Raw genomic sequence first — 12,905 nt, forward strand, 5'->3', positions numbered from 1 at the left:
TCATCATTAGTATATAGGAATGCCAGAGATTTCTGTGCATTAATTTTGTATCCTGCTACTTTACCAAATTCATTGATTAGCTCTAGTAGTTTTCTGGTAGCATCTTTAGGATTCTCTATGTATAGTATCATGTCATCTGCAAACAGTGACAGCTTTACTTCTTCTTTTCTGATTTGGATTCCTTTTATTTCCTTTTCTTCTCTGATTGCTGTGGCTAAAACTTCCAAAACTATGTTGAATAAGAGTGGTGAGAGTGGGCATCCTTGTCTTGTTCCTGATCTTAGTGGTAATGCTTTCAGTTTTTCACCATTGAGGATGATGTTGGCTGTGGGCTTGTCATATATGGCCTTTATTATGTTGAGGAAAGTTCCCACTATGCCTACTTTCTGCAGGGTTGTTATCATAAATGGGTGTTGAATTTTTTCAAAAGCTTCCTCTGCATCTATTGAGATGATCATATGATTTTTCTCCTTCAATTTGTTAATATGGTTTATCACATTGATAGATTTGCATATATTGAAGAATCCTTGCATTCCTGGAATAAACGCCACTCCATCATGGTGTATGATCCTTTTAATGTGCTGCTGGATTCTGTTTGCTAGTATTTTGTTGAGGATCTTTGCATCTATGTTCATCAGTGATATTGGCCTGTAGTTTTCTTTCTTTGTGACATCCTTGTCTGGTTTTGGTATCAAGGTGATGGTGGCCTCGTAGTAGGAATTTGGGAGTTTTCCTCCCTCTGCTATATTTTGGAAGAGTTTGAGAAGGATAGGTGTTAGCTCCTCTAAATGTTTGATAGAATTCGCCTGTGAAGCCATCTGGTCCTGGGCTTTTGTTTGTTGGAAGATTTTTAATCACAGTTTCAATTTCAGTGCTTGTGATTGGTCTGTTCATATTTTCTGTTTCTTCCTGATTCAGTCTTGGCAGGTTGTGCATTTCTAAGAATTTGTCCATTTCTTCCAGGTTGTCCATTTTATTGGCATATAGTTGCTTGTAGTAATCTCTCATGATCCTTTGTATTTCTGCAGTGTCAGTTGTTACTTCTCCTTTTTCATTTCTAATTCTATTGATTTGAGTCTTCTCCCTTTTTTTCTTGATGAGTCTGGCTAATGGTTTATCTATTTTGTTTATCTTCTCAAAGAACCAGCTTTTAGTTTTATTGATCTTTGCTATCGTTTCCTTCATTTCTTTTTCATTTATTTCTGATCTGATTTTTATGATTTCTTTCCTTCTGCTAGCTTTGGGGTTTTTTTGTTCTTCTTTCTCTAATTGCTTGAGGTGCAAGGTTAGGTTGTTTATTCAAGATGTTTCCTGCTTCTTAAGGTGGGCTTGTATTGCTATAAACTTCCCCCTTAGAACGGCTTTTGCTGCATCCCATAGGTTTTGGGTCATTGTGTCTCCATTGTCATTTGTTTCTAGGTATTTTTTTATTTCCTCTTTGATTTCTTCAGTGATCACTTCATTATTAAGTAGTGTATTGTTTAGCTTCCATGTGTTTGTATTTTTTACAGATCTTTTCCTGTAATTGATATCTAGTCTCATGGTGTTGTGGTCGGAAAAGATACTTGATACAATTTCGATTTTCTTAAATTTACCAAGGCTTGATTTTTGACCCAAGATATGATCTATCCTGGAGAATGTTCCATGAGCACTTGAGAAAAATGTGTATTCTGTTGTTTTTGGATGGAGTGTCCTATAAACATCAATTAAGTCCATCTTGTTTAATGTATCATTTCAAGCTTGTGTTTCCTTATTTATTTTCATTTTGGATGATCTGTCCATGGGTGAAAGTGGGGTTTTAAAGTCCCCTACTATGATTGTGTTACTGTCGATTTCCCCTTTTATGACTGTTAGTATTTGCCTTATGTATTGAGGTGCTCCTATGTTGGGTGCATAAATATTTACAATTGTTATATCTTCTTCTTGGATCGATCCTTTGATCATTATGTAGTGTCCTTCTTTGTCTCTTCTAATAGTCCTTATTTTAAAGTCTATTTTGTCTGATATGAGAATTGCTACTCCAGCTTTCTTTTGATTTCCATTTGCATGGAATATCGTTTTCCATCCCCTTACTTTCAGTCTGTATGTGTCTCTATGTCTGAAGTGGGTCTCTTGTAGACAGCACATATAAGGGTCTTGTTTTTGTATCCATTCAGCCAATCTGTGTCTTTTGATGGGAGCATTTAGTCCATTTACATTTAAGGTAATTTTCGATATGTATGTTCCTATTCCCATTTTCTAAATTGTTTTGGGTTCGTTATTATAGGTCTTTTCCTTGTCTTGTGTTTCTTGCCTAGAGAAGTTCCTTTAGCATTTGTTGTAAAGCTGGTTTGGTGGTGCTGAACTCTCTCAGCTTTTGCTTGTCTGTAAAGGTTTTAATTTCTCCATCAAATCTGAATGAGATCCTTGCTGGGTAGAGTAGTCTTGGTTGCAGGTTTTTCTCCTTCATCACTTTAAATATGTCCTGCCAGTCCCTTCTGGCTTGCAGAGTTTCTGCTGAAAGATCAGCTGTTAACCTTATGGGGATTCCCTTGTGTGTTATTTGTTGTTTTTCTCTTGCTGCTTTTAATATGCTTTCTTTGTATTTAACTTTTGACAATTTGATTAATATGTGTCTTGGCGTATTTCTCCTTGGATTTATCCTGTATGGGGCTTTCTGTGCTTCCTGGACTTGATTAACTATTTCCTTTCCCATATTAGGGAAGTTTTCAACTATAATCTCTTCAAATATTTTCTCAGTCCCTTTCTTTGTCTCTTCTTCTGGAACCCCTATAATTCGAATGTTGGTGCATTTATTGTTGTCCCAGAGGTCTCTGAGACTGTCCTCAGTTCTTTTCATTCTTTTTTCTTTATTCTGCTCTGCAGTAGTTATTTCCACTATTTTATCTTCCAGGTCACTTATCCGTTCTTCTGCCTCAGTTATTCTGCTATTGATCCCATCTAGAGTACTTTTAATTTCATTTATTGTGATGTTCATCATTGCTTGTTTCATCTTTATTTCTTCTAGGTCCTTGTTAACTGTTTCTTGCATTTTGTCCATTCTACTTCCAAGATTTTGGATCATCCTTACTATCAATTTTCTGAATTCTTTTTCAGGTAGACTGCCTATTTCCTCTTCATTTGTTAGGTCTGGTGCATTTTTATCTTGCTCCTTTATCTGCTCTGTGTTTTTCTGTCTTCTCATTTTGCTTATCTTACTGTGTTTGGGGTCTCCTTTTTGCAGGCTGCAGGTTTGTAGTTCCTGCTGTTTTTGATGTCTGTCTCCAGTGTCTAAGGTTGGTTCTAAAGTGGGTTGTGTAGGGTTCCTGGTGGAGGGGACTAGTGCCTGTGTTGTGGTGGATGAGGCTGGATCCTGTCTCTCTAGTGGGCAGGTTCACGTCTGGTGGTGTGTTTTGGGATGTCTGTGGCCTTATTATGATTTTAGGCAGCCTCTCTGCTAATGGGTGGGGTTGTGTTCCTGTTTTGCTAGTTGTTTGGCATAGGTTGTCCAGCACTGTAGCTTGCTGGTCGTTGAGTGAAGCTGGGTGCTGGTGTTAACATGGAGGTCTCTGGGAGATTTTCGCCATTTGATATTATGTGGAGCTGGGAGGTCTCTTGTGGACCAGTGTCCTGAAGTTGGCTCTCCTACCTCAGAGGGAGAGCCCTGACACCTGGCTGGAGCACCAAGAGCCTTTCATCCACACGGCTCAGAATAAAAGGGAGAAAAAGTAGAGAGAATTAGTAGAAGTATGAAAAAAGAAAGAAAGAAAGAAAGAAAGGAGGGAAGGAAGGAAGGAAGGATGGAAGGAAGGAAGGAAGAAGGAAAGAAAGAAGCAAAGAAGGAAAGAAGGAAAGAAAGGAGGGAGGGAGGGAGGGAGGGAGGGAGGAAGGAAGGAAGGAGGGAAGGAAGGAAAAAAGACAGAAAGAAAGAAGATACAGTAAAATAAAATAAAGTATAATAAAGTTATTGAATTAAAAAATAATTATTTAGAAAAAAAAAAAGGAACGGATAGAACCTTAGGACAAATGTTGGAAGCAAAGCTATACAGACAAAATCTTACACAGAAGCATACACATACACCCTCACAAAAAGAGGTAAAGGGGAAAAAATCATAAATCTTGCTCTCAGAGACCACCTCCTCAATTTGGGATGATTCGTTGTCTAAAGGAGGGAAGGAAGGAAGGAAGGAAGGAAGGAAAGAAAGAAAGAAAGAAAGAAAGAAAGAAAGAAAGAAAGAAAGAAAGAAAGAAAGAAAGAAAGAAAGAAGGTAAAGTATAATAAAATTATTAAAATTAATTATTAAGAAAAAAATTAAAAAAAAAACATGGACGGATAGAACCCTAGGACAAATGGTGGAAGCAAAACTATATAGACAAGATCTCACACAGAAGCATACACATTCACAAAAAGAGGAAAAGGGAAAAAAATCATAGATCTTGCTCTCGAAGCCCACCTCCTCAATTTGGGATGACTCGTTGTCTATTCATGTATTCCACAGTTGCAGGGTACATCAAGTTGATTGTGGAGCTTTAATCCGCTGTTTCTGAGGCTGCTGGGAGAGATTTCCCTTTCTCTTCTTTGTTCTCACAGCTCACAGGGGCTGAGCTTTGGATTTGGCCCTTCCTCTGCGTGTAGGTCGCTGGAGGGCGTCTGTTTTTTGCTCAGACAGGACGAGGTTAAAGGAGCCGCTGATTCGGGGGCTCTGGCGCACTCAGGCCGGGGGGGGGGGGGGGGGGGGGGGAGGGGCACTGTGTGCGGGGTGGGCCTGCGGCGGCAGAGGCCGGTATGACGTTGCACCAGCCTAAGGCCCGCCGTGCGTTCTCCCGGGGAAGTTGCCCCTGGATCCGGGAACCTGGGAGTGGCGGGCTGCACAGGCTCCGCGGGAGAGGGGTGTGGATAGTGACCTGTGCTCGCACACAGGCCCCTTGGTGGCGGCAGCAGCAGCCTTAGCGTCTCCCGCCCGTCCCTGGGGTCCGTGCTTTTAGCCGCGGCTTGCACCCGTCTCTGGAGTTCCTTTAAGCAGCGCTCTTAAACCCCTCTCCTCGCGCACCAGGAAACAAAGAGGGAAGAAAAAGTCTCTTGCCTCTTCGGCAGGTGCAGACTTTTCCCCGGACTCCCTCCCGGCTAGCCGTGGTGCACTAACCCCTTCAGGCTATGTTCAAGCGGCCAACCCCATTCCTCTCCCTGCGCTCCGACCGAAACCGAAACCCGAGCCTCAGCTCGCAGCCCCGCCCGCCCCGGCGGGTGAGCAGACAAGCCTCTCGGGCTGGTGAGTGCCGGTCGGCACCGATCCTCTGTGCGGGAATCTCCCCGCTTTGCCCTCCGCACCCCTGTTGCTGTGCACTCCTCCGCGGCTCCGAAGCTCCCCCTTCCGCCTCCCAAAGTCTCCGCCCACGAAGGGGCTTCCTAGTGTGTGGAAACTTTTCCTCCTTCACAGCTCCCTCCCACTGGTGCAGGTGCCGTCCCTATTCTTTTGTCTCTGTTTTTTTCTTTTTTTCTTTTGCCCTACCCAGGTACGTGGGGAGTTTCTTGCCTTTTGGGAGGTCTGAGGTCTTCTGCCAGCCTTCAGTAGGTGTTCTGTAGGAGTTTTTCCACGTGTAGATGTATTTCTGGTGTATCTGTGGGGAGGAAGGTGATCTCCGCGTCTTACTCTTCCGCCATCTTCCCAGACCCCGATTTGCGTATATTGAAGAATCCTTGCACTCCTGGAATAAACCCCACCTGATCATGGTGTATGATCCTTTTAATGTGCTGTTGGTTTCTGTTTGCCAGGATTTTGTTGAGGATTTTTGCATCTATGTTCATCAGTGATATTGGTCTGTAGTTTTCTTTTTTTGTGACATCTTTGTCTGGTTTTGGTATCAGGGTGATGGTGACCTCGTAGAATGAGTTTGGGAGTTTCCTCCCTCTGCTATATTTTGGAACAGTTTGAGGATAGGTGTTAGCTCTTCTCTAAATGTTAGAATTCGCCTGTGAAGCCATTTGGTCCTGGGCTTTTTTTTGTTGGAAGATTTTTAATCACAGTTTCAATTTCAGTGCTTGTGATTGGTCTGTTTATATTTTCTATTTCTTCCAGGTTCAGTCTCGGAAGGTTGTGCTCTTCTAAGAATTTGTCCATTTCTTCCAGGTTGTCCATTTTATTGGCATATAGTTGCTTGTAGTAACCTCTCATGATCCTTTGTATTTCTGCATTGTCAGTTGTTACTTCTCCTTTTGCAATTCTAATTCTATTGATTTGAGTCTTCTGCCTTTTTTTCTTGATGAGTCTGGTTAATGGTTTATCAATTTTGTTTATCTTCTCAAAGGACCAGCTTTTAGTTTTATTGATCTTTGCTATTGTTTCCTTCATTTCTTTTTCATTTATTTCTGATCTGATCTTTATGATTTCTTTCCTTCTGCTAACTTTGGGGTTTTTTTGTTCTTCTTTCTCTAATTGCTTTAAGTGTAAGGTTAGGTTGTTTATTTGAGATTTTTCTTTTTTCTTGAGGTAGGATAGTATTGGTATAAACTTCCCTCTTAGAACTGCTTTTGCTGCATCCCATAGGTTTTGGGTCATCGTGTTTTCATTGTGATTTGTTTCTAGGTTTTTTTTTTAATTTCCTCTTTGATTTCTTCAGTGATCTCTTGGTTATTTAGTAGTGTATTGTTTAGCCTCCATGTGTTTGTATTTTTTACAGTTTTTTTTTCCTGTAATTGATATCTAGTCTTATAGCATTGTGTTTGTAAAATATACTTGATATAATTTCAATTTTCTTAAATTTACCGAGGCTTGATTTGTGACCCAAGATATGATCTATCCTGTAGAATGTTCCATGAGTCCTTGAGAAGAAAGTGTATTCTGTTGTTTTTGGATGGAATGTCCTGTAAATATCAATTAATTCCATCTTGTTTAATGTGTCATTTAAAGCTTGTGTTTCCTTATCACAGGGAAACACAAATCACCCTTCCCAAATCACCTTTCTGATTGGTGAAAGTGGGATGCTAAAGTCCCCTACTATTATTGTGTTACTGTCCATTTCCCCTTTTTTGGTTGTTAGCATTTGCCTTACGTACTGAGGTGCTCCCATGTTGGGTGCTTAAATATTTACAATTGTTAAATCTTCTTCCTGGATTGATCCCTTGATCATTATGTAGTGTCCTTCTTTGTGTCTTGTATTTATTTTAAAGTCTATTTTGTCTCATATGAGAATTGCTACTCCAGCTTTCTTTTGATTTCCATTTGCATGGAGTATCTTTTTCCATCCCCTCACTTTCAGTCTGTATGTGTCCTTAGGTCTGAAGTTAGTCTCTTGTAGACAGCACATATACAGGGCTTCTTTTTGTATCCATTCAGCCAGTCTATGTCTTTTGTTTGGAGCAGTTAATCTATTTACATTTAAGGTAATTATCGATACGCATGTTCCTGTTACCATTTTCTTATTATTTGTGTGTGTGTGTGTGTTAAGAAATATTAGTTTTATTTAACCAGTTTTCACAGCTGAATATTTATTCTATAAAAACTTTACAGATTGTACAGTTTATATATAGTTCAAACTACTGAACCAAAAAAGTAGGTCCCACAGATGCAAAAATACTGCACCAGCCAATCCATGGTAAAGGCAGATTTACACGCTGTACAGCTCTCCACAAGGCCAGGAGGTGGTCGGTTCTAAGTATAAACTTCAAAACTGTACAAAAATAAGGCTTTGATTTTATTTCATTCTTCATACATTCAATATGATTGCAAGCTCAGAAGCCTACCGAATGATAGGCGTCTGGAATCAGGAATCAGTCCCCACTCCTGGCAGGAATGCGGACGTCTATTTACACAGGGCACTCTCAGACAGAATCCTGTACTTGGTATATTGTGTAGACATGAAAGCAGAGACCAAGAACATTAAACGTCAATATAAGGTAGTTTTTTATCTTAAAAAGGAGTTTCTGCATTTAATAGTGTGCCAAAAGAATTTTAACTTATTAAATAAAATATATTCTAAGTGAACCGAAAAATTACACTTTATAAACATAAAAATACTTTATTTTTGGTGTAATACATCAATCATATCTGCAAATAGAAAACCAAAACTGTATATAAAGTAGTTCTCACCCAGTAACAAGAAGCACTTATATAGTTATTTTTTCAAATGGGTCAGAAAAACTAATTATAAACCCCCTATAACTTAGAGATCATACTTAGCTATTCAGTGATTTGCTAACACTGCAAAACAAGCTTTCCCCTAGAGAGAGAGTGGTTTCTTCCTGTTAACTGGGTAAGAATCGGACATATTTAAGAAAGAAGGCAGAATCAACTGATTTCTCAGCATGAATCCTAGGAGTGTTTTAGTCTGGGGGTATATTCAGCAGTGGGTGTTTAATCAGAAATACTTAACCTAAAAGAATAAGTCTTCCTTTCGATTGAGAAGTTTCCATCTCTGACGTTTTGTACCTTCCTGGAGACAAGGGCATGCCTCAGATCTTTCCGTATTTCTATTTGGGGTGGGGGTGGGGGGGCAAGGCGGGCTAACACCTCTTTAGATTCTGTTTTCTAGAAGGAAAAAACAAGGAAAACAAACATTATTCCAGACTTTTCTGACACCCAAACCAGGAAAACACACTCCTTTTTTATACAGTACTAGCCAAAGATAACAAAAAGTAGAGCCTCAAAGAGCAGCCCAGAGCTCACAATTATACTTTTATACCTGTGTGTGTATTAAGTATAAAATAATGACGTTTGGACAAGCTTTGTAGTTATTTAAAGTTACAGTACTTAAAGACTCCTTGGTAACAAATAGCTTGGCTGTTTTAAGTCCTGCTTCCAAGAGTGAGCTCCACGTGAACCTGTTTCAGGCTGTGAGGGTGGGTCCGCACCCCAGGGAGCCCCAGCCGGCCTGCGCGATGCGACTACAGGGTCGTCTGGGGCAGCCCGGCCATCAGAACTCGTCGATCTTCCACTGCAGGTACTTGAACATGGAGTCCATGCCCTGGGCCGAGCCCCAGATCTTCTTCAGCACCTTGCACTCTCGCTCGTTGGCCTGCTCCAGCTCCAGCTTCATGTTGCAGCGCACCAGGGCCTTGGATTCCTCGAGCACGACCGGGTTACAGGAGGCGAGCTCCTTAACGCGGACCATGACTTCCTGGGTGAAGGTCCCGGGGCAGAACACCTGGGAGACCAGGCCCTTGCCGCACGCCTCCTGCGCCGTCAGCTTCCGTCCGCTGAGCAGCATTTCATTCGCAGATGCTCCTCCCATAATCTTGGGAAACATCACGGTGGAACAGCCATCTGGACTCTGTCCAAAGGCAGTGTAGGGTGTTTGGAACCAAGCCTTCTCATTGGCCCAAACCACGTCACAGAGAGCCAGGATGGACGCTCCTAGTCCAATGGCTGGGCCGTTTACGGCTACAATAATAAGCTTCTTAAACTGAATGAAAGTATTCACAAAGTTTCTGATGGCCTCGGCCATCTTCGTGCTTTCTCTCTTCCAGTCGTTGGTCAGGCGCCGAATGAAGTAGATGAAGTCAAGGCCGCAGCAGAAGACGCTGCCCACGGCGCTGAACAGCACCAGCTTGCTGTCGTCGGCAGCGGCCGTGCTCAGGGCGCTCTGCACTTCCTTCATCACCTCTGGGTTGAGAGAGTTGTTCTCGGATGACTTCGTGAACAGCAGGATGTGGGTGAAGCCGTCCTGCTTCCGGACGACGATGTCCCTGTACCTGTAGGCGCTTTCCGGCTGCCTCACGCTGAAACGCAGTCGCTTGTCGAAGGGCTGGTTTTGTCTGTCATCGATGAATTTCCTCTTCCCGGCCGTCACGCCCGTGACTGACGTCTGCAGGCTGGTCATCCCGTTGGCCGTCAGCACGTCCATGAATGGGGAGGAACCTTTCCCGTTCACGGCTAGCCCCGTGGCCATAGCCGCGGTCACAGGGCCGGACACCTGTGGCACCAGCGGGTGTATCAGGGGCCGGCTCCCCATCTGCGCACACTCGGCAACGGGGCCCAGCAGAGCTCCTACCGGCTTTTTGGCCGCCACCTCCGGCACCACCGTGTCCTCCTGCCCCTGCTCGACGGGGTCCAGTTTCTCGGGGCTCTCGCTCTGAAAGCCGTCCACCGCGCTCCTGCTCTTGATGGGGCTCTTGGGCACGAGGATCTTTATACCTGACTTGGCCAGGTCCATGTTCTTCCGGTTCAAGAGGGACGGGGCTGGGTCCTTCCTGAACTTCTGGCTGGCGGCAAACAGCGGGCTGGCCTTGGGCTCCTGCTCTTTGCCAACCACTAGCGATTCAGGAGAGGCCTTGGAAAAGCCGCTGTTGGTGGACCTGGAAATCTGCTTCCTAGCGTTGTTCGGGGAGGCCCGGTTGGCCCTGGTGAAGGGGCCCTCCCTCTGCTTCTCGGTGTGGCACCTATTGAAGTCGTGGATGTACTCCTCGCAGTTTACCAGGTTCTGCTCTGGTTCCCAGGTGTCGTCCTCGCTGTCGTAGCCCTTCCACCGGACCAAATATTCTGTCTTCCCTTTTTTGTTCTTCCTTTTGTCAACGATTCTTTCAACCTCGTACAGCTCCTCGGAGGCCATGGTGGGCGGTGGAGCTGGGGGCGTGGGGCAAGGCCGTTGAGGCGCCGTGCAGCCGGCAGCCCACACTTTGTTTCAGTTGGGTCCCTGCGTGGCCTGCGCTTCCGGCTCCGCTCGGCTCCGGCGCCGGTCGGGTGCGGACCGGCGCTCACTCCTGCCGGTGTGGGCCGTCGGCCGGGTTGTGCGCAGGAGCAGCTACGCAACGTGCCCTCCGTGCCGCGCTCACTCCCCGGCGGGCCGGCTTGGGCTCAGGCTTATCGCGTAGCCGCGGGGCGGGGCGGGGCGGGGCGGGGCGGGGCGGGGCGGGGCGGGGCGGGGCCGGGCCGGGCCGGGCCGGGCCGGGCCGGGCCGGGCCGGGCGGGGCCGGGGTGGGCGCGGCGGTGGTGCACGGCGGCGCGTTGGCTCCGCGGCTCCCCCTCTCCGGTGTAGTGCGAAAATCTTCCTCTTTCTTATTATTTTGGGTTTGTTATTGTAGGTCTTTTCCTTCTCTTGTGTTTCCTGCCTAGAGAAGTTCCTTTAGCCTTTGTTGTAAAGCTGGTTTGGTGGTCTGAATTCTCTTAGCTTTTGCTTGTCTGTAAAGGTTTTAATTTCTCTGTTGAATCTGAATGAGGTCCTTGCCAGGTACAGTAATCTTGGTTGTAAGTTTTTCCCTTTCATCACTTTAAATATGTCCTGCCATTCCCTTCTGGCTTGCAGTTTCTGCTGAAAGATCAGCTGTTAACCTTTTAGGGATTCCCTTGTATGTTATTTGTTGCTTTTCCCTTGCTGCTTTTAATACTTTTTCCTTGTATTTAATTTTTGATAGTTTGGTTAATATGTGTCTTGGCGTGTTTTTCCTTGGATTTATCCTGTATGGGACTCTCTGTGCTTCCTGGACTTGACTATTTCCTTTCCCATATTAGGGAAGTTTTCAACTATAAGCTCTTCAGATATTTTCTCAGTCCATTTCTTTTTCTCTTCTTCTTCTGGGACCCCTATTATTCTAATGTTGGTGCATTTAATGTTGTCCCAGAGATCTCTGAGACTGTCCTCAATTCTTTTCATTCTTTTTCTTTATTCTGCTCTGCAATAGTTATTTCCACTATTTTACCTTCCAGGTCACTTATCTATTCTGCCTCGGTTATTCTGCTCTTGATTCCTTGTAGAGAATTTTAATTTCATTTATTGTGTTGTTCATCATTGTTTGCTCTTTAGTTCTTCTAGGTCCATGTTAAATGTTTCTTGTATTTTCTCCATTCTGTTTCCAAGATTTTGGATCATCTTTACTATCATTACTCTGAATTCTTTTTCAGATAGACTGCCTATTTCCTCTTCATTTGTTTGGTCTGGTGGGTTTTTACCTTGCTCCTTCATCTGCCCTGTGTTTGTCTGTCTTCTCATTTTGCTTAACTTACTGTTTTTGGGTCTCCTTTTCACAGGCTGCAGGTTCGTAGTTCCCGTTGTTTTTGGTGTCTGCCTCCCGTGGGTAAGGTTGGTTCAGTGGGTTGTGTAGGCTCCCTGGTGGAGGGGACTGGTGCCTGTGTTCTGGGGAATGAGGCTGGATCTTGTCTTTCTGGTGGGCAGCACCGCATCCTGTGGTGTGTTTTGGGGTGTCTGTGACCTTATTATGATTTTAGGCAGCCTCTCTGCCTATGGGTGGGGTTGTGTTCCTGTCTTGCTAGTTGTTTGGCTTGGGGTGTCCAGCACTGGAGCTTGCTGGTCATTGAGTGGAGCTGGGTCTTAGCGTTGAGATGGAGATCTCTGGGAGGTCTCTGGCTGATTGATATTACGTGGGGCTGGGTGGTCTCTGGTGGACCAATGTCCTGAACTTGGCTCTCCCACCTCAGAGGCTCAGGACTGACACCCATCCAGTGCACTGTCAGCCACACAGCTGCTACTGTTGGATGGTCTCCTGCAGAGGGGGTGTGGCTGTGGCTCACCGCAGGGACAAGGACACTGCCAGCAGAAGTTCTGGGAAGTACTCCTTGGCATGAGCCCTCCCAGAGTCCACCATTAGTCCCACCAAAGACTGCTACAAACATTCTAAAGAGTGTTAAAAACCTTAAAATTTGAATTACCCTATGTCTCAGCCATCCCTTAACTGTGAATTTATCTTATGGAAAGAATTAGAGATGTGTGAAAAGATATACATCTAAGATGCTTTATCAAATTTATTTATAACATTGAAAAACTGGAAGAGCCTTAATGTCCAACAATAAGTTACTAGTTAAGTAAAATACGTATGTTTAAATGATGGAAAGCTGCATAGACATTTAAGATTATGTCATAGAAGACTATATACTGTCATGGAAAAATGTTCCTGATATGTAGCCCAGTGAAAATAGCAAGTTACAAAACAGTATATTATAAAAATACTATTCATATATAAACATAACAGACTGAGG

General features: G+C 44.0%; 1 protein-coding gene across 1 annotated transcript; it reads right to left on the reverse strand.

Moving 5' to 3' along the window:
- Positions 1-7,868: 7,868 nt before the first annotated feature.
- LOC101279140 (chromodomain Y-like protein) lies at positions 7,869-10,702 on the reverse strand. The gene has a single exon (XM_033432249.2). The coding sequence runs from the start codon at positions 10,522-10,524 to the stop codon at positions 8,890-8,892; it is 1,635 nt and encodes a 544-aa protein (XP_033288140.1). The 5' UTR covers positions 10,525-10,702; the 3' UTR covers positions 7,869-8,889.
- Between the last annotated feature and the right edge of the window lie 2,203 nt (positions 10,703-12,905).

Source organism: Orcinus orca, chromosome 5, assembly GCF_937001465.1.
Source record: "Orcinus orca chromosome 5, mOrcOrc1.1, whole genome shotgun sequence".
Classification (NCBI taxonomy): domain Eukaryota; kingdom Metazoa; phylum Chordata; class Mammalia; order Artiodactyla; family Delphinidae; genus Orcinus; species Orcinus orca.